We start from the raw sequence: 21,358 nt of genomic DNA, 5'->3' as shown, positions 1-21,358 counted from the left end.
AGTGTTTGAGATTTGAAAACACATTACACTATAAAAACTATTAAAAAAAAGCTATATTATTTGTAGTCTATATACTATTTTCATATTTAACACTACTGTGCAATTAAGATTCCTTGGGGCGTAAATGATCAAGGAAACACATTATGAATCCACAAAATTGGTCTTCCTTTTTAATGAATCAGAGAAAACAAATATAATAAAAGATCACTTTTTTTGCATCAGTCAAATCATCAGTGTCACTGCACTGAGGCAAACTTTTTATATCTTACTGGTAAGTTTAGTGCTTGCAGTATGGGGTGAGGTGTAAGTGTAAATCCTCATCTCTCGGCTATTGAAATGATGGTTTTCTTGACGCGTGACCTGCGCTTTGCTTTGAAGAGACAGCTGAGCGAGCTGCGTCAAGTCAGGCAGAAAAAGTCAACTGACACCAGAAGTTATTTCACTAATTTTCATAATAAAAATACGATATTGACAAGACATGGGCTGCTGTGGGGTTGTTTCTAAGCATTTAGTTCAAGCGATAAAAGTCGACGGTTTGCAGCCAAGGTTTTTCAGTAGGCTACATGAAAAGTTGCAATTTTCAACAACAAAAAAGGTACCGTGAACAACGTTTGTTTTTCAAGTTTCATGTAGGCAATACACTTAAAGGGTTGTCAAAGCTAATGCCGTATTAAATGCTATTAAGTATTATTTTCTTTTTAAAACCCAGCAGTTAGTTGGCCACATCTCATCCGTATTTTCCGTTTTGCTAATAATTATTGTGTGAAGCCAGTGTCTAATCAATTACAGCGAGTCTTTTATTCTGAAAGCGCTGACAGGATGTCGTATATTGTCCTGTGTGTGTGTGTCTTGTCAGCGGCGGCGCTCTGGATCAAAGGCTAGTTTGGCTCTCCAGTCGTACGGTCCTGTAGCAACCTGAGCGCAGTCCGCTGATCTCGGTCTCTACGAACGCTCCTCTGTCTGGATACCATAGTTTCTCCCCCCCCCCCTCTGGATTATATTTTCTGATGGTTTTCAACTCCAACTCGATGCATAGAAATGGGTAAACTGCACTCGAAACATGGTAAGGTTCCTTAATTCTGAGATAAATCGCATCTCTGGTTCTTCTGCTGCTGCGATACTTTTCGACTAACACTATTCATTGTCTTCTGACTTTCTTTTCTCTCAAGCCGCTATTTGTAAACCGAGGGAGAGTCCAGAAGGTAAGAGCGCTTATTTTCCTATCGTATTCGTAAATGATAAAGTCTCATATTTCGGTCAGTTTTTTGAACTGCAGAACAATTTTCAGAGTCGGCTCTGAGCTCATTAGAGTAGAGCGTTTACAGCGAAGAGTCTGACTCTTTGAAAATTGACCACTTATGGAAAACATGAGTGTAGCAGCGCGGGGAAATATAGCTTGTAGCTGCAATAATAATAATACGCTTCTTTGTTTCAGGCGACAGTTTTGTAGTCAATGCCTGTTTGGCGAGAAAGGGAATCGACGACTGGCTCGTGAAGCAGAAATACTATTGCACGAGCTCTCGCCTCGAGCAACAGGACTGTCAGCACAAGAACAACTGCGGTTTGACTACACGGGTGAGTACGACTTTGTCCACGAGGTTCTAGTATTTATGTTGAGGTATCCTAATAGAAGCTTGTTAAATCGTTTCCTCGCGGTGCCTGTGCGCATTTCAAATAATTTTGGACGAGGATTTCGCGGTGGTTTTTCGTGCTTCAAGGCTTTTCACCTTAATGAGGCTACATTTCACTGTCCACCTTATGACTAACCTACGTATTTTTGCCCAAGACTTAACTCTTCTAATGTAGCCTACTCAAAGTCTTGACAAACTTTCTCAAACTTTTAATAATGGCGGTGAGGGTAGATATCTATTCATATCCCAGACCAGTCCTCAATTTTGGTGATGGTAGCTCAGTCAATTAGGGAGTTGGTTCAAGTCCCTGTACGGAGTGTGGACTGGTAGCTGGAGAGCTGCCAGTTCAACTTGTGGGCACTGCCAAGGTGCAAGGCTTGAGCAAAGCACCGAACCTCCAACTGCTTGGGGCGCTCATCCATGTGTCCTCACTCTGACATCTCTCTATCATGTATAGGTCCTGTGTGTGTGTGTGTGTGTGTGTGTGTGTGTGTGTGTGTGTGTGTTTTCAGGCCTGTGTAATGAAAAATGTGAATTTCCCCTTGCGGGATGAATAAAGGGACGTCGTCTTCTTCTTCTATATTGCCTGCACAGAGTGAGCTAGATGTTGCTGATTTCAGACTGTGAAATTTGATTTGTCATCAATGTACTTTAAGTTGAAAATTCAGCCATAGCTGCAAAAACACGAGGTGACACTCTTGAACACCTAGCTTTACCTTTTTTTGTTTTTCTGTTTCACTGTGACAAAATAAATGTTATCACCCCTTTGGCAGACTGCGCATCCACTCATGTAGGTATAACACATGTTAATACCATCCTATGCACTGATCCAAGGTTTTTTTTTTTTTAGGGAACAATAGATCAAGCCTGAGTTGAAAGCATTGCAGTGTGACAGTCTGGTGACAAGTGTGGATTGTAAAGACTGGGGAGAAATGTTGGAGGTCATGCTTGTTTTGTATTTTGGCATTGCCGTAAACACTGTGCTGTTGTTGTCAAGTGGGGAAATCCTTTGGAATTGCTTCACAGGAGCCTTAAGCCTCTTTGGTTTGTGAGGCCGTCCTCAAAGGCAGCATGTTTGAGGAATTGGAGCCCATCAAAAAAAAAAAAAAAAAAAAAAGGAAAATCAGTTCCTCCACCCACGATCCTGACAATTTGAGCAGAAATGCATCTATCCATTAAATACAGCCCAGAATCCAGGATCTCTTACATTTTAACACATTAGAGCACCTATTGTAAGATTCTGTTGTGATGTTTTGTAGCATGATCTTCCTTTTAAAATACTTGAAACCTGTCATAATTAGCATGTAGCTGCTTGTTGCATTTAACAGCCAATCTTATTTTCCTTTCTCTTTCCCTCTCATTTGCTTTTTATGACTTTTACTCATACAGCATGCAGCAGTTCTCGTGTAAAGGTCATGTTATACCATGCATTTAAAGTGATTACCATGCAAGCAAGACACAACTGCACATGCTGGGTTGGATTCTTAAAAAAAAAAAACGTTGGTATGAGAATTTATTTCCATGCTGGTGAGAAGAAGGCAAGTATCACATTTGAGGAAGTTTTAGGCAACAGAAATATCTACTAATTCCTGCCCAAGTCAGGTCCAAAGTCCACCATTGTTTAGTCTTGGGTGGCTAGGTGTTTTTGATAGCTTTGCTTTGCCTGAAGGGCAGCCATGAGGTTTCATAGTGGGTCAAGCCCCTTTCACACATGCAGTCTATTCCTGAAATGTCATGTGTGAATGGGCACAGGTGCCCTAGGCGTTACGGAAGCGAGCTTTGGCCGGTTCAATCCCCAGACTGGCAGGATAAAATCTGGGTGGGGAAAGTGAAAGAGCAGCACTTGTACCTCACTCATTAACACCACTGAGGTGCCCTTGAGCAAGGCCCTTAACCCCAACCACTCCAGTGGAGCTGCTCAGTGGCCAGCAGATCAGACTGTGCAGCTTCCAGGTATAAATGTGTAACTGTGTGAATGTGACAGGTCGTCGTTGCAAATGAGAAGTTGTTCTCAATCGACTTACCTGGATAAATAAATGTTAAAAAAAATAAAAACTGAGAGCAGGGATCTATATTCAGGGAAATCTGTACCACTAATTTCTCACTTCAAGTGTAACACCCATGTAACATTTCAGGGAAAATGCCGGTACGGCTGTGTTGTGAATGAAAGCAGTAACATTGCAGGGACAAGCAAGTAAAGGGTTACGTCCGTCTGACGAAAGAGGCTTTCACATGGGGCGAGCGAACCAATCACAAGACTCCACTGATTACATATTTGAAACTTCTTTATGGTTCCGCATTTACGGTAGTGCATTCACGGGTGATATGATAACTAACAAGCAATATGAGAACATCGGACAAAAACAGCCCCTCGCCTGCAATGTTCCTGAAAATAATAACAGACACCTTCCACCGCATACACGTATATTCGGCCTCGCCCCATCTTCTTCTTCTGTTGAGTTTTATGGCAGTTGGCATCCATAAGTGTGCATTACAGCCATCTGCCGGACTGACGCTTGCTCTATCTATTCTGGCATTGCCATGGCATGTGTTAAAAGGCGCAAGATGGAACCCTTCCTGAATGTTGTGCATGTGTGAATAGTAAAAAAAAAATCACCAGTGGTGCCTGAAAGGTTATCCCAGTAATTTACTGGGAACTATGTGTGAAATAGGCTTTAGTGATAAGAGAGGTAGTGGTCATTATGAATGTCAATTAGGTGTGATGTGCAAGCTATTGAGTGCAGTACATGAGTTTGGAGGGTGGAACTGGCTTTACTGTTGCACCCACATGGTGTCAAAGTTGCTAATCCTGACATGTGCACAAAGCTGCAATAAACGTCTTCATATATAGTAACAGCACCTCACTCACTTCGGGCTCTGCGGCTCCGGGCCATTCTTTGGAGATTGGCTCCATGAGAAACACCTGAAACTATATTTATTTTGTAGAGCATGTGGACGCTGTTGCAGCAGAAAAGCCATGCCATTTACATGGTTGGCCTATGTGTTGAGTGGGCTTCATCCGCTTTGGGCAATTAAAGCATTTAAATCCACATTATTACCATGCAATTACCATACATTATTACCACAAAAACAAACATTCACTAATTTGTTCCTGGAAATATCCATGTGCTGCTTTTCCCTACAACAGTGGTGGTGGAAGTGTTGGCCCAGAATGGAACAGGAGCCTCTGCTGAAAGGGTTAGATGTTTTTGAAAAATTTGGAGTTAGTGGAGCTCAGTTTGTATAAAAAAAAAATCAAGTCTGTGTTCCAGATGGCTTTTATACCTCCGAGGAAAAATGAATAAAAGAAGAAAGGTGTTTCCATCATCAATATGTATTTGGGTGATTCCCCTTTTTGTTTTGCGATTTATAGAGCTGTCAGTTAAACGCGTTATTAACGGCGTTAACGCAAACCCATTTTAACGGCGTCAATTTATTTTTATCGCGGGATTAACGTTCTTTTTGGCCTAGCAAACTTTGTAGTTTTTTTCACATGCTGTTGCAACAACTAGTAATATTAGAAAAACTACAACACCACACCGGATCTAGCTAAACCGGAAACAAAACAACAGGCACGCCGCACACACTTGTTTGGGCATGTGAGCCGGCCAAAGAGTAGTAGACTAACGTTACGTTTTGAGTGGATGGCGAGTGCGTGACGCCGAAATGGATGCCAATAAGATTTTGAATGGTAAGTTTACTTTAAAAAAGTTGCCAAATGGTTCCATTGACAAGACCAAAGTGATGTGTGTGTTTTGTCGTTGTGAACTGAGCTATCATCGCAGCACGTCCAGTCTGAAATACCACTTGATGACCAGGCACACAGCTGATGCTGAATTCTCCGCCCCCTCGTCAAAGCCAGGCGACAAAAGCACAAAGCAAACCGATCCACTTCTCCATGTTGATAAGAGCATTAAATGAGAAAAAATAATGGGACAAAAAGAAATCAAGGGACATTTAGAATAGATAAAAATGTGTGATTAATTGCGAGTTAACTATGACATTAATGCGATCAATTTTGGATTAAATATTTTTTTAAATATATTTTTATTTGACAGCACTAATGATTTATAAAGTGAATCCAAAATCTTTCATATTTAGTTTTCAAATTTAAAACATTTGTTTGCTTCTTGCTTTATTTTGATGTTATAGAACATATTTCTACACATTTATAGAGTTCTGGTTTGAATGATCAACACATAGATGGTAGAAGAATCATTGTTCACACATGAAGCTTTTGAGATTGCAACAATACAACAATCTAGGTCTTTGGAATTTAGACTTGGATTTCTAAATGGGACAATTCCATGTTGATTCTATGCTGACATGGCATGATAATTGTGGATACATTAGCCATTTTTTCCTCTCACCATGGTGCACTACTGCAGAGTAGTGTTTGATTGCAAAATAAGGACATCAAAAAATGTTATATGTTCTTGCACAGGCTGCTTATTCTGTATTTGATAGTTATGCTGCTAGTGTCTTGATCATCTGCGCTGCTAAGGGAAGACTTTCTACATCTCTGTACCAGCACTTTTTTTTACTGCACTTTAATGTAAAATGTAATCATCAATCTGATCATCAATGAGATACGACAGTTTATGTGTGCTTCAATACCGTTGGCCTGTGCAAAAAAGTAGTAGCTGTCAGGAGCTTTCCTAAAGCCTAAAAACATCTAACTTTATACTGGTACTCTTTACATTTGGTATGTGTGCTGTTAGCATTATGCTACATATTATGATTACAACATTTATTTCTTAGATTAACTGATGTTTTATTTGTAAATTTAGCTGCTTTGGTTCACGTTAGAGCTATTGAAGAAGTGATACACAAATGTTATGAGGTCCCTATGCTTTCACATTTATGGATTAAATGCCACATGTGAAAGTCATTTACTTCAAAAGTATACTCTAAAGATTATAAATGATCAAAATCTTGAATTATTTATATATTAGGTCTCATAGAGCAATAATATACAATAGTTTGGTTTAATTTTCGGAAAAAGCAAAAATGTTATTGTCTACATTGCTTACAATGTAATTTCTCAAAAAACTAAACATATTAAGTGCATTTAAGTGCCATATTACATTGTTTGTAAAGAAAACATTTTCTGAAATGCAATAACAACCTCAAACTAAGGCATACATTAACCATACATAAACATTACCTTAAGTTGTGCAACTTAACTTTCAGAACTACAAGTTTCAACCTGAGACTGATCTGTATATAGGCTTATAAGTATATTTAAGTTATATATAACCTATTTTCATTTATATATTTGATTACAATGTCACAAAGCTCTGTTACACTTATGCTAGTAGATCGTTGATCAGCTGTTTCTCCGTGAAGAGTGAGAGAGTGAGAGAAAATGGTGCGCAACAATCAGCTGTTTTTCCAAAGGGATAGTCAACAGGTAGTTGCTGTGTTTGGTGTAGTTTCATCATCCATATGACTGATGATTAAGTTAGACTCGGTGCTGAAGCATTGATGTTGTGCTATTATTGTGGTAGGCTAGTTCGATTTTGCAGTAGACACACTGTACAGAGTTTTCATTTTAATTACGTTTGAACTGATTCCAAACTTTGGACACTTTCTGTCTCTTCTCTTAGCCCCTTGCCCTCTTTCTTCATTTTGTAATCAGTCTTCATGGCGTGTGTCGGGTCGTCAGCGGCGTCAGCTCGGTGTGTGACAGTAATAATCCTCCGTGCGGAAACACTGTGAGCGATACAACGTTGGTAACATTAATTTAACAAAGCTTCGAGGCAAATCATTTTGCATCGAAGAGTTTTAGTAATCAAATTATTCGAGTTACTCGAGGAATCTTTTCAACCCTAGTCTTAACGCTCTGAAAAAAAAAAGTTTAAAAACTCAACCCCACAGTGTTTTCGGATTAAAACAGAAGCTTAGCTCTCTTAAGCGAGAGAATGTGTATAACCTCAGTCAACTCTCTTAGCTTTAAAGCTGTCTATATTGTATAGAGTACCTGTTGAGATAGTTATTTATAGCTGCTTTTCTTGGAGCCCCCCCTCCCAGCTGAACCAGGGTCCCGGAGAATGTGGGTCGTCGGGTGTCAACAGTAGGGAGTCCACACTTGGAATTCTTTTGATCTGATCTTTTCCAAACCATATTCCCTGTAGGAACAATGCCGGTTTCATACAAGTCATTATCTTGAAGTGCTGCTCATATTAGCATTTTGTCTTTATTAATGGTTTTAAAGTGAAATTGGTTGAGTACGCACTGATAGATTGAGACATAAAGATGAACTTGAGATTTGAATGCTGTAAAGACTCTAGACCCATTCATGAGTTCTGCAGTCAGATGTTTGTGTGAGATTGGCAGACAGTGAGTGAGTGGTGTGGGCAGGTGGATCCGTGGGTCACAACACATGAGATCCCGGACATGTGAGCCTTGGCACACTTTCTCCCCTGTGTACAGCATGGTGTCTGCACCTACCCATGAATCTGATATGTTATGTGCACCCTGCAGAATTCTGTCGCTGACATAGGCATTGATATGGTTCTCACGACTTATGAGTTAGAAGTTCAAATTTCTGTTGGTCGGTTTATTATGTTGCTTCTCTTGGCATCAGATGAAAGAAAAGTTTAAATTAGAAAATTGTGTTTTGTGTCAAGAGTAATTAAAAACAAAACCATTTTAACAAGGGATGTGCACAATTAGTTGATTAAACGTTGCTTCCCTCCCTAGTTGGCACCATAAATACTAGTTGGGTCAATTTACAAAAATAGAGATTAAAGATTATTATTAGGTGACCATGCCGCCTGACCACCCTCCCTTGCTCCCCAGCTTCTTCTGTCTGGGATCAGCTTCCTCCTGCAGCAGCGGCATCTCTCCGCTCTGATCTGAACTCATCAGCCTTTCCTGACTTACTTCCACCCGGTCGCGTTCACCGCCTGCCACCACCTCCTTATTCCGGAATAGCGGCTGGGTTCAGCAGTCAGTCTGGTTCTCTCCTGTTACACTGGATTGGCCAGCAGCACACTGAAACTAGCTCACTAGCTAGCTAGCACATATGCTACACACTAAAGCTATCGACCTAGGTTGCTAAGAATCAATGAAGCGGGCTTACGCCAGGTAGCTCAGAGAATCCAACTTGCACGGCAAGAATTTAATGGTATAAGTGATGCCAAACCATGTCTTAGACCATGGTGCTCCCTGGTGTTTCGTCAGTTACACCACACATCAAGTTTGTGCAGGCTAATTTTGAACCGCCGCCTGATCAATTTAGATTTAATTGTGCTCAATTTTGACTGTTTTCTAAGTAGGGTTGTAAGAAAAAATTGATATACTTGAGTATCGCGATATTCTATTTTGCAATACTGTATTGATTTTCAAAAAGGCAATATTGTTTTTTTTTTTAAAAAAAGATTTTTATATATATATATATTTTTTTTTTTTTAAGGTTAAAAAATATTCATGTAAGACAGTGGTTCACGTTTATGTTGTGTTTAAACCCCTTACCGCTAGATGGCTATGCTGAGACACACCACTAGTGTCCTTGCCTAACAGTGCCTAGCAGTGAAGCTAACAACGTAGCTATGGCTGAACTTTGGCCTACTGTAGCATATAAACATTTGCTCACTAAAAACCTGTGAACCACAATCCCAAATTGGCAGTTTGATTTTCTGTGTACTAAATTGTTCACCTAAAGAAAACTTCTTTGACTTTAATGAACATCATGTCTTTTTTTTTAATATTAGTTTTTCTAAAATTATACTTAAAAAAAATCCCAATATATCGCCTTACGCACAGTATCGCAATGTATTGCAGTATATTGTATCGTGACCCATGTATCGTGATACGTATCGTATCGCCAAATTCTTGCCAATACACAGCCCTATTTTAAAGGAACACGCCGACTTATTGGGAATTTAGCTTATTCACCGTAACCCCCAGAGTAAGACAAGTCGATACATACCCTTCTCATCTCCGTGTGTGCTGTAACGCTGCCTGACGGCTCCAGCATTAGCTTAGCCCAGCACAGATCCTGCAGGTAACTGGTTCCAACTAGCCTACTGCTCCCAATTGTGACAAAAGTGACAAAATAACGCCAACATGTTCCTATTTACATGTTGTGATTTGTATAGTCACAGCGTGTACAAAAAACAACGTAACATGAGACACAGCCATCTTCTAACAGTAAACAAACCTGGAACTATATTCTCAGACAGGCTTGCTGCGAGCATATCACTCCGCCCAAGTACTATATTCTTCCGCCTGAGAATATAGTTCCCGGTTTGTTTACAGTTAGAAGACTGCTGTGTCTCATGTTACGTTGTTTTTGTACACGCTGTGACTCTATAAATCACAACATGTAAATAGGAACATGTTGGCGTTATTTTGTCACTTATTGGGAGCAGTAGGATTACTGGAACCAGTCACCTGCATGTTCTGTGCTGGCCTGATGCCGCTGGAGCCGTCAGACAGCCTTAGAGCACGCACGGAGATGAGAAGGGTATGTATCGACTTGTCTAACTCTGGGGGTTACGGCGAATAAGCTAAATTCCCAATAAGTCGGCGTGTTCCTTTAAGTGTTTGCTTACTTTTAGACTAGTCGACTGGTTTAAACGTCAGGGAAATTATTCGTTAGGCACATCCCTAATTTTAATGGTTATTCCTCCCAAAGTTATCCCTTTGTTATCTCAAAATTCCCCTCCCCCACTTCTGGTTCTCCCGTCTCCTCCTCCCTCCCCTGCCTCCATCTGTTTCTTGCGTTTACCCTGTGGCCTTGTGTTGGTTGTGGCTGATGAAATGAGACTGCATTTGAAGTGGGCCATGAAGGGAGGTGTTTGTAGTGACACTGATGGCTCCTCCTCTGCGGTGAAGCCCTACCCTCTGTGTAGTAAAAGCCACCTCCAGTCTTCCCAAGCTGCTGCTCTTACAATTCAAAAATTTAAATTTTTTTTTTTTTTTAAACTGAGCTTCAATCAACTTGTATGGAAGCGTAGACAAAAAGCAAAGGTACGTCTAACGACAGAATGCAACTCAAAAGTGAATCCCAGTGAAACTTCTGCCCCCAACCCCCTTGTCTCGCAGTTGGCTGCCAGGCCTTTGATTTTGTTTTTGAAAGTAGAAAGGTTTTTTGGAAGTAGGCCTAAAGCTTTTAAACACATTCCCTCAGCCTCCAAGTCTGATAAAAGACATGGCAGGTTTTGCGCCCCCTTCGTCTTTCGCTTCTGCTGTTGTGCTTTTTCTCTCCTTGTCGTTTTCACAAAGCAAGGGCCCTTGTCTAGAAGCTGAAAGCACCTTTCAAATGCAGACTCCTCTTCCTCTTTCACTCCTTCTTTCTGTCCTGTCCCTGTGCGTTTTCTTTTCCCACCGGCTGGCCTCTTGTGCGTGCTGTGTGACGTATGCCCCTCTCCCACCGGGCTCTACCCCCTCTGTGCTCCCAAGGGACCAAGGGCCTGTTGTTGGTCTTTGAAGAGGCTGGGAGAAAAGTTTGGAGCCACACTCTAAAGAGAAGAAAAGCCTTAGCCTATGGGGAGGAGGGGTAGCACCTGGCCATAGAGGGGCTCTGTGATTTCTTTTGATTTTCCCATGAGAAGATGCAGTGGAAGTTTTGGGCTGACGTCAGCGTAGCTGGGGGACTGGGAGGTTCGAGGACATACAGGTGGCGTTAATGTCACATCCGGCATTGTATGTCACATAGATTACTAAAAGCTGGAGGAGATTCTCCTGTGTGACAAAGCTGAGCGGATACCTCTCGGTTTCTGTGAATGGTGCCTTCTGGAAAGGTTTTCTGTGAAAGACTGACAGTGGTTTAGAGTAAGGTTAAGCCCTAGTGGCATGTAAACATTTCATCAGGTTTATCCACTTTTCTTCTTTTTTTTTGTGCGAAAGCATCTCTTCTCCGTCTCTATTTCAGAATAAACATTATACATCACATACCATTTTCTGATTTTGTTAAGAAATGCGGGATCAAATGTGTTCAGTCTAGTTGGAGAGATGTCTGTAGTCTTAAACAAGTACCATAACATGTTTAAAGATTGTAAAAGCAACGATCAGCTGTCACTTATTGGTGTCAGTAGAAATTTAACTATGCATTTGGCATCTTAATGGTATGAGTGAAATGGCGCTCATGTATGTGCAAATCTGTTAATGCACGTGCAGTATGTCTGGAGTCAGCTGTCCGTATGCACTCCAGAGATCAAAGGATTCTGGGGGAATGTGCTCTAAATCTCGGAGGATTAGCAGCTGAGATTGTGCTTTGTTTCCCCAAATATATGCTCAGTTTGGAGCAACAGATAGCTGTTGATCAAAGTGTCTTTCACCACCCTTTCACAAATACATTCAGGCTGGAGGGTTTTGTTCCACACTTGAGGGTGGCATTTATTTCACAATTCTAAGAAATAGGATGTTTGTTTAACTATTTAGTTCTTCTTTGTTTTGGAAATTGAGTCCTACTGACCTCAGGTTGAAATGTCTTTCAATTGATAAGCATGTGCCTAGTGTATAGTATAAATAGTGTGATACTGAGCAGATACTCCGTCTGAATCTAGAGTTTGTTTAACTGACATCATCTGTACCGTAATGCTAACATATATCTTTAACCTTTGATGTGTGTGTATGCCTTAGACATGCTAATGCATTTTGAAAAGCTTTAGGGAAGTGTTCCTTTCCACCTTTGACCCTTAAATATTAAGGTAGAAAGGAGAGCAATTACTTGTTGAATATTTTAGTTGATCGATAATGGCAAGTTTCATGTAGCCAGTATAGTAGATCTAAGACTTTTACAATGAGGCACTTATCTTTTTATATAAATCCTTTGAAAGATTATTTTTTTTTTAATTTTATATATATATATATATATATATATATATATATATATATATATATAACTTATATGGGATTTCAGCCACATTCCCGACCCAAAATATCCATCATAAAATTAAATATGAGAGACCACGTTAGGTATCATGCTTTTTTATGCTAGCAAACTTCACAGAGGATAAGGTCTTTCGTTAAACTGAAACTACGCATTGGTAAATGTAAACATCTATAAAACATGCCCAATAATATGTGCAACAGTGCAAAATAAACCTATTTTACTCACTGTAGGCATTTTGACTTGCAGCACAGGTGCATCTTATAACAATAACGATGGCTCAGTTCCATTAAGTGTCCCAGTAAGCCAGTACAGTGAGCCAAAAATTAACTTACCTAAATGGAATGCAGCAATTAATGCTATTGATTACACCTGTGCTTTTCCTGCTATGGCATGTCAGAATGAAAAAAAGGGAGAAGTGCTGAGGATTAGAAATCAGTGGTCATAGTTGATTGAGTTATAGTTTTTCATATGATAGATGACTTTAATGTAGTCTGTACTTTAAACTACATTTTTACTCAGACCTTTGAAAGTTATATTCAGAAATAACAAAAATCGTTGGTGCTTGTGTACCCCAAAAAAATTCGAAATAAAGTTCTGATTATAAGAATACTCTGTTATAGGTGGGGATTGACAGGTGTGTGTGTGTGTGTGCGTGTGTGTGTGTGTGCGTGCGTGCGCGCGCATGGTCTGGGTCTTGGTCTAGGTGACTGCTGGGGCTCCTGTGGTGACACTGAGCTCCTCTGTCCATTTTAATCAACCACTTAAAAGGCTCTGCTGAAGTGGGTGTTTAAGTGTTTAAACCCTGAATAATTCTCTGTTGTTTGTTTATCATGTTCCCCTGCGAGTTGCGCTCTGGCCCGTGCAGTAAGTGCTGAATAATTTGACTGAGCACTCAAAGTGGCTCTCAAATAGGACGCGATGAACATCTGCATAAAACTGCTATCAAGCTCTCATGAGAGTGCGCACATGCACAGGATCGTGCATGCACACTCATGTTCCATGAAGCACACAGGCACATTTCCCATTTGTTTACCCTAATATGTGAATCCATTTATCACTGCTAACAGACGCAGAGTCCCAGCGTGATTCCCTTCCACTTGTTTTTCTTACAAACTGGTCGAAGGGAAAAGCCAGTGATGGGACTCCACAGCTTCCATGAGCCCTGCTGTTGTATTTATCCTTCTCGTGTGAGAGCTTTGGTGACCTGAAGTACAGCGAATGGAGGAAGTGGGTTTAGGTAAACAGAGTTGGGAGAGCATTGTGCCTCCCACAGACAAAGGTTTCAGGGCTCTTCTGCTCTTCCTGTGGCGCCAGGGCTGGAGGAGGTCTGGGTTGTCTGTTAGGGGATGTTTTTGGTGGAAGGAAAGCTAAACAGAGGAGTGGTCCTGCTGAAAGGAAAGCTGTCCTCTCGTGGTTTGTTTATGCTCCGCAGGTGCTGCAACCTAAAGAGGACATCACCCTGTAGACTCTCAATGAAGCAGACCAACCCAGGGCCATTTGCCCTGTCCGTCAAACCAACTCCCCCCACTCAATTTCTTGCTCAAGTTTGAAAAAACAGCATCCTTGAAGGTTTCTGCTTGGACATAGGCTTGTATTTAACAGTGTTTGTCTGTGTTTTAGCATACAATGTATCCCCACCATATCCTAGTCTTTTACCTTACTTTTTGTAAACGTTCGTCTTATTCAGAGGCTACAACAATGTCACATGATGTTACATTTGTTTCCGCTCTCTCTGCTGGGATTTACTGTTGTGGATATAACGTTGAACTTTTCATTAGTTATAAATGGTGCTCCATATCATTGCTGCTTCCTGTATGCTGATGATATGATTGTTTTATTTAAATTCAAGACACGTACATACTAAAAGTGATGTGCCCTAGTGTTTACATAAATATTGTTTCCTGGTTTCTGGTTTGTGTGTATTTTTTTGTATTTTCTAAATATTTTCTTAAATATATTTTCTTCTTTGTTTGTTAATGTGTGTATGAGCATCAGTAGTAGAATTTGGTAGTAGTTTGCAACTGAGTAACTTACTCTGCTGCAAGTTCATTATGGTGAGCAGTGACACAAGCCACTAATTCCAGTCAGCTATGAATAGAAACCAGCCCCTGGCACCAGCACACTTGTATATAGTAGTTGAAGTGTCTATTTCTGCTGCTATGTTTACTTGCAAAATTGAAACACTGTAATTACAGAGATTTTAGGTCCACAGTTAAAAGGTCAGATGTGAGAGATGTGAGGGATGTTTAGAGGTAGCGGCTTGTGGCCGGCAGGATGTCTGCTCCAAAGTGTGTGTGTGTGTGTGTGTGTGTGTGTGTGTGTGTGTGTGTGTGTGTGTGTGTGTGTGTGTGTGTGTGCACGTGTGTTGTGAATATGCTTGTGTGTGTTAGTGTATGGATACTGTATGTGTGTGAATAGGCAGAGAGGAAGAATGGCCACCTTGGTGTTGAGGTCAGTTACGTCAACATGCACACGTCAGAGGTTTTCATAACTGCCACCTACCACATGGAGCTTGGTGGTTGATTGCAGTGACAAGGTTTTAGTATCTGGCTTTTGAATGAAATAAGAGAAGGGCTGTTGTTATAGATGTTACAGGCAACTGTCATTAGGTAGAATTGTAGAGCTCTGATGATAAATTTGAGCTTTTATGACATCTCCTAATCTATGGTTGTTGTTTTTCTCACTGTGTGTGCGTAGTCGCTGGATCACATCCAGACGGCAAAATTGCACTCGCAGTGCAACTCTGGCAACTTGCATAACTGATGCAGTAGATCAGATATGAGCAAAAACATGATCTATTTTGTGCATTCCAGCTTGTAATCTAACATGTCCTGGCTGGGTCAGATGCTAAAAACCATATTAAAGAGAAAACTTTACTTGATTCTAAACTTAATGTCTTTTATTAAAAAAGATTATGAACTTGTCTAAATCTACTGTCTTCTCTCTGTGGGAACTTACAAGAGGACAAAATTGTTTAGATAATGCTATCTTTTCACCAACATCCAGGATCTCTGCATGAATATGTCCTATTTTATTATTTTCTTGTAGCTACTGACATGACAAGTCACAGAGGTGTTGTTTCTCATTTGGCTGTGGTTAAAGGTTTAAGTGCCTGTCACTTTCTTGCTGCCCTCGAGGTAGACTTCCTGGCTAAAAACTTGTTCCTCCCACACTTTGCAGCACTCAAGACTGGCGTCTGAAGCCACCCAGACGACTGAAGGACTGTCTCTCCTCAAAGAGCACTTTGACTAATTACTAAGACCCTCTAGACACAGTGTAGCACACTTGCAAGGAACACATATGCATGGAAGCAGGCATGTTGCCAACCAGTTTTCTTAAATGTATAATCCCTCCTATTTTTTGCAATAATGATTGACACACACGCACACACTCTGTAAGCTCATGTCACCTCAGCAGGACTGCTCTGTCTTTTTTGCCAAAGAAGTTAAAGGTTCCAGAGCAAACAAATTTCCTTCATGAAGGGTGAGATATACCATTGCTAAACTAACCGCACAAGCTTTTGGAGATGAGGTGTGCCATTTTGCATAAGACTCCCTCTCTTCTCTTTTTCTCATTCTTTTTTAACTGAGCCTTACTCTGAATTCAGAGGGCCATAATGTTGTGATTTGTTACTCTTGGCAGGCGGAGACCACCTGTAAATCAAGGCCAAGCGACAGGCTGTCTCCATTCTCTTCCAAACCATAGCTTCCTCTTGGGAATGCAAGGCCCCAAAGTGGAGTTCATTGGCTGGGGTTTTAAGGATTCACCTCTAGCTCAGATTCCCAAGGAAACTTGAGGATAAAAACAGAAGTGGCTTTGCTCGCGTTGTCTACTCACGTTACCTTAATGCCTGTGTGTGACTGGTTGTTATATGAGCAGTGTTTGTGGGAAGTTCAGCTACAGCCAACTCAGCAACTCAAAATGTTGTTCATCACAGGTAGTGTTGTCTTTTTCAATTTTTACAAACAAATTTAAAAGAAACTAAGAGAATATTTGTGATTGAGGCCCAATGTTTTCCTTCTTGTAGAAAATCAAGGCACTCTCAGCTTTTGGTGTCTCTAAATTGCTGGAGGGGTGATCATGCAGTTAGACTCTTGATCTTGACACCTTGTATCCTCTCCCTCGCCTCCTCTCTGAGGTAAGCTTTGATAAACAGTATGATAAATGTTAATTGCTGTGGTTACATATTTTTCAAAAGCTAATAAAGGCTGTTACCTTGTGTAACAGGTAGGGTTTAGTGCCTGAGGGGCTGGCTGAGTTGTAAAAGCTTATCTTTGCAGGTGTAAAAGTTTTGTAAATGGGTCATTAAAGTGTTGGCCAACTTCACACATAAAACACAAAAAGGGAGAGAGGGAGGGGGATTATTTCAGATCAGCATGTTTCTGAAGTGGAGCGATGAAGGCTGTACATCTAATATTCCATTGAGCCTTTCAGGAGGCGGCCTTTGATGTGGGTGAGGTAATGTGACCAGCAGTGTTTGCAATGTTAATCTGACGTGGAGAGATGACTGGTGGCTGTGCACTATCGATCAACAAAAGGAATGCATCAAATCACTGCACTTGTGGGTCCTGTAAAAAAACAGATACATTTAGCAAACCCGTGTGCACAAATTCACACATCCACATGAATTTACACCGCTGACACGCATGCTCACACATTACACACACAACTGCACCTCCTCCGTATGCAGGGCTGTGTGTGTGTGTGTGTGTGTGTGTGTGTGTGTCTGCATGACCTGTGTTATGAACTAGAGTTAACACGGTAAGCCCTCTGGCATGTGCTGCCTCCACAAACCCCTCCAGTCTTGGTGTTGCTGACCATGCACACTTTAATCATAGAACAGCTTCCTCCAACCTGCCTGGTGATGGATCCCAACTCTGTGACTATAATTTCCTTCCTGGGGTGCAGTGAGAGAAGTGGGTGTGCCGTGACTGAGGGGTGTCAGGCATGGGGCCGCAGAGTCTGGAGAGAAGGTGTCTGTCTTTGATGTTTCCTCTGAGACGTCAAATTACACGTTAGGCATCTTTAGTCAGCAGAGTTGAAGGACTTACTTGTGCAATTATTTATCCAGTTTGTTGTCCACTAAAGTCAAGTATTTTTCTTTCTCTAGAGATGATGAAAAATCAAGGCAAATAAAGTGGTTAAGATGTAGAAGAAAAAGCTTTAGTGGTCACTTGGGGCCTACATGTCGTTTTAAAGTCGAGGGGTTTTAGCCACTTGATGACAATTTTCCCATCTGATGAAACCCCTGATTTTTTTTTTCGCATTGTAACTAATGCTGCTCAACTGTATACTATTTTTCACGTTCGCTAAATGTACTGGAAAGTGCTTCAGATTAGAAACATCCACCAGATCGCTTATGTTTTGTTAATGGTGAATGTGAAGGGCTCAAACTGAAACGATTTACAGTTGGTGACCTCTGGGAAGCCATTGCATTTCTTATCAAAGCCATAAAATTGCATTGTGAAACAGATATACTTCCTCTTGGCACTGCAGACCGCTCATGAGATCAGTTTTATGCATTCATTTGGTTTGTTGTAAAGCTCTGACATTTTAGAAGACCCAAGCATCTGTTCTATTGGAACAAATTCAAGAAACTACCTCAATGCATCATGTGATGGTGACCCTGATAGTCTCTTAGAAAAAGACAAAAACAGATGTATCTTGTTTGGCTGGAGAGAAATGCAGAGACATTAATTTGCCACGGCTCTCAGTCTGTAGGTGTTGTGTGAAAATTGGTCTTGTCTCCCCTCCCTCCTTAAATGGGACTGTCTCGCGTCAGCTTTGCTATGCTATATGATTATCTGAGATCTTTATTTCATGTGTGAAAACTGATCCCCTTTGAAGCCTCACTCAGAGGCAGTGCGACGCTTCACTACCTCACATCAACACTCTCTATCTTGGCTCCATCTCTGGGCGTCATGTTTTACTGCTACTTGGGGCTTTGAATGAGGTTGTTTAATGCTGCTGGAAGGTGAGGAGCACTCCAGCGAAAATAACTGCAAAAAACTGGACCCAGGTTTCAACTGCTTTCTGATGATGACTGGTGGTCCGTTTAGTTTCTTCTGGTTTTTTTTTCCCCTCCTGCAGCAGCACCACACGTACCACGCATTGCAGGATAGGCACTGCTCCAGATTCCAAGAGTTGTGCTCGGTCCTTTGAAACTGCCTCCGGTGTATCTCAGTTTACTCTTTGGGAGTGTGGAGAGGGATGGGTATTTCCTCTCTTGAGGTCCTCTGTGAGTAACACTACACCTATAAGCTAATTTGCAGCTCTAAAACTAATAAGAGTTTTTTTGTTGTTGTTTCTCTTCTCAGTTTTCAACATTGGGGCTGCGTGTGCACTAGAGATTTTTTCTGTTTTCTCCATTAGTAATTCATAAATTTTAGCTAATGGCTGCTGTCCAGGCTAGACGGAATGAGTCAAAACTATTTTATTTTGCCAAGTGCACTAACTTTATGAGACGAAGTACAAAGACATGATGACAAGTTAAGTGTTTTGTATACTAACATACCTGGTACAAGGACAGCTAGGTATCACATGTCTTTTGTTCTGTTGAATAGTATGATGCTACCCGTAGTCTACTATACCTCAATCGTTTATTTGAGTTTCAGCGACTGCGGTCGTCTCCCGTTTGAAAGGCCCAGGGGAAGCAGACACGTACTTGGACAAGCACTGCCGCGATTCCCACATTCTTCTTTTTCTCTGTCACTCTATCTCGCCCACTTGGCTAAATGGCCTTTCATGTGTGTCGCTCCCCACTTCATGTCGGCACCGCTGCTCCAAACGTTGCAATCTTGAAGGTGTTTTCTTGCGATGGGTGGGGGACAGAGCAGGAGGCACCCAGGTGCAGTCCTAATGAGATTTTTCCTGGGTTTTGATGGAGTGCCAGTAGCGCTGCCATTGCTGTAGAGGCCTGCCTCCACTGAGCTCTGGCGCGCGATCAGGGGGATCTGTCGTTGGCCGCATAAATTGTCAGCCTGTGTGGTGGGTCGTGGAGGCAGACAGCATAGAGACCAAGAGGCCTTGTGGGACTTTCCTACAATCACATACAAGTACATATTATTTGCACTTTAATGTACCCTTTTGCTTTCAAACACACACTCGCAGCAGGAAAGAAATTGGCCCAGTGGGTCAGTGTCTGCAGTGCCAGAGTAAGGATGATGCTAAAGGCAACTCTCTGCCTTTGCTCACCAAGTCGGTTCTGTGCCAGCATGTGCTTACTGTCTTTTTCACTTTCTCTCTTGCTCTCCCATCACCATACAATAGGACCCATGAATGCAAAATTAAATGGCAAAAGCTCTTTTCAATCATTTTTAACCTTGATTATTTCAGGGTAGTCTAAGGCTATGTTTAGACGGAAGCGATCCAAAGAGAAAACGCAAAAGTGGCGTTGCGTTCTCACTTTTAATTCCACGTTTAGGCTAGCGTTTTGGTGGGAAAATCTGCGTGCATATGGCGATGCAAAAGTGTGTGAAAGTCGATGTAGTACGCACACCAGGCGGCTAGGTGGTAGTGTGAAGCGAAGCAAACAACAAAAGCTTACAATTTAGTCTGGACAGACGAGGAGGTGGAGTTATTGCTCCAAACAATGCACACACGGCACAGACACACACACGGCACACACACTCGCACAGTGCGTTTTTACCCTTTAGATGGGAACGTGACAGTGGAGCGTTTTTAAGATTTCCACTCTGGAGGGTGGTTTCACTTTTTTGCGTTTTTAAGCCCCCAAAAACCATCGCCGTCTAAACGAAAGGCACAACTGATAAAATATTTTGTCGTTTTCACCCGCGAGCCAGCGTATTCGTGTAAACAGGGCCTAACTGAGCACTGCTCTTTTCAGCTACACCCTGCTCTACATTAGTCCACATTAGACACTCAGTGTGATGTCATTATTCATATTCATGCCCGATCAAGGTTAGCATCCAAGGGACTAGTTGGGTCATTTAACATTATCACATTCATTAAAAATAAATGAAAAAAATGTAACTGCTGACAGATGGAGCTTTAAAGACTGTGTGGTTAGCTACCTTTTCAGGGCTGTCATATTCTACTTGCGAGCCAAGATGAAAATGAACTACAGTGTTAACAGCAATGTGACATTTTCATTAATTTCCTTTAGAAGGTGGCCTCAGACTGACTGGGCCTCTGTGGACAGAAAGTCGAGGCTTTTGCTTTTCCATCCACACTGAATGTTGTGAGTTACAATACATTTTGGTTACTGGGATAACATTTATTTTAGTTCATGTAACATTTCATGCCCACTTATCATATCTTTGGTAGAGGTGTTTAATTCTGTAAACTATATTAAATTTAACAGCTATCTATGTTGTTCTGTGATCTAATGTTGAGGTAAATACCTTTTTGAAAGTTTATGAAAGGCATAAAAATCATTTAGATGAAAGTGTTCTTAAAGTATTGTCGTTCAAGTGATCCTCCCTCTTGATTTACTCTTATTTTAATTGGTACACTATAATGGAGTTTAACTGAACTGTAATTGAATATGAGTTTGCTATAGTTGATATTAATTAACCAAAGGCCTCCCTCTTATGTTTTAGAGCTGACATTTTCATTAGTAAGGAAAAAGTACTGAGGGGAGTAGTGTGAGTGGTCACCATTCTTAAAGATAAAACTTACACTTACACAGTGTTGTTCAGTACATTTTATTATTCTTAAATATGCTAATCCGTCTTTGGTTTATCCATATTCATTTTCATAAAGTGTGCCATTGATGAGGTTTGCCAAATAGTTCCTATGGCCAAACCAAACAGGCCTTCAGGTCGGCTAGTAATGGTGATGGGATGTTGTAATGGGACAGGCACACTGTGGTTTGTGTTATAGCCCAGCAATAAATTACTTTGTGTTTGAGGGGCTTGAA

General features: G+C 41.1%; 1 protein-coding gene across 1 annotated transcript in view; it reads left to right on the top strand.

The window, feature by feature from the left end:
- The first annotated feature begins 888 nt into the window (after window positions 1–888).
- Window positions 889–21,358, top strand: part of nkd1 (NKD inhibitor of WNT signaling pathway 1) — a 36,382-nt gene continuing 15,912 nt past the window's right edge. The window contains exons 1-3 of the mRNA XM_028578708.1: window positions 889–1,063; window positions 1,170–1,202; window positions 1,436–1,575. Coding sequence (XP_028434509.1) covers window positions 1,039–1,063; window positions 1,170–1,202; window positions 1,436–1,575 — 198 coding nt within the window. The 5' untranslated portion in view covers window positions 889–1,038. The remainder of the gene's footprint in view (window positions 1,064–1,169; window positions 1,203–1,435; window positions 1,576–21,358) is intronic.

The sequence above is a fragment of the Perca flavescens genome, chromosome 1 (genome assembly GCF_004354835.1).
Source record: "Perca flavescens isolate YP-PL-M2 chromosome 1, PFLA_1.0, whole genome shotgun sequence".
In the NCBI taxonomy this organism is placed as follows: domain Eukaryota; kingdom Metazoa; phylum Chordata; class Actinopteri; order Perciformes; family Percidae; genus Perca; species Perca flavescens.
Note: the sequence above shows the minus strand (reverse complement) of the source record. Positions and strands in the feature narration are given on the sequence as shown.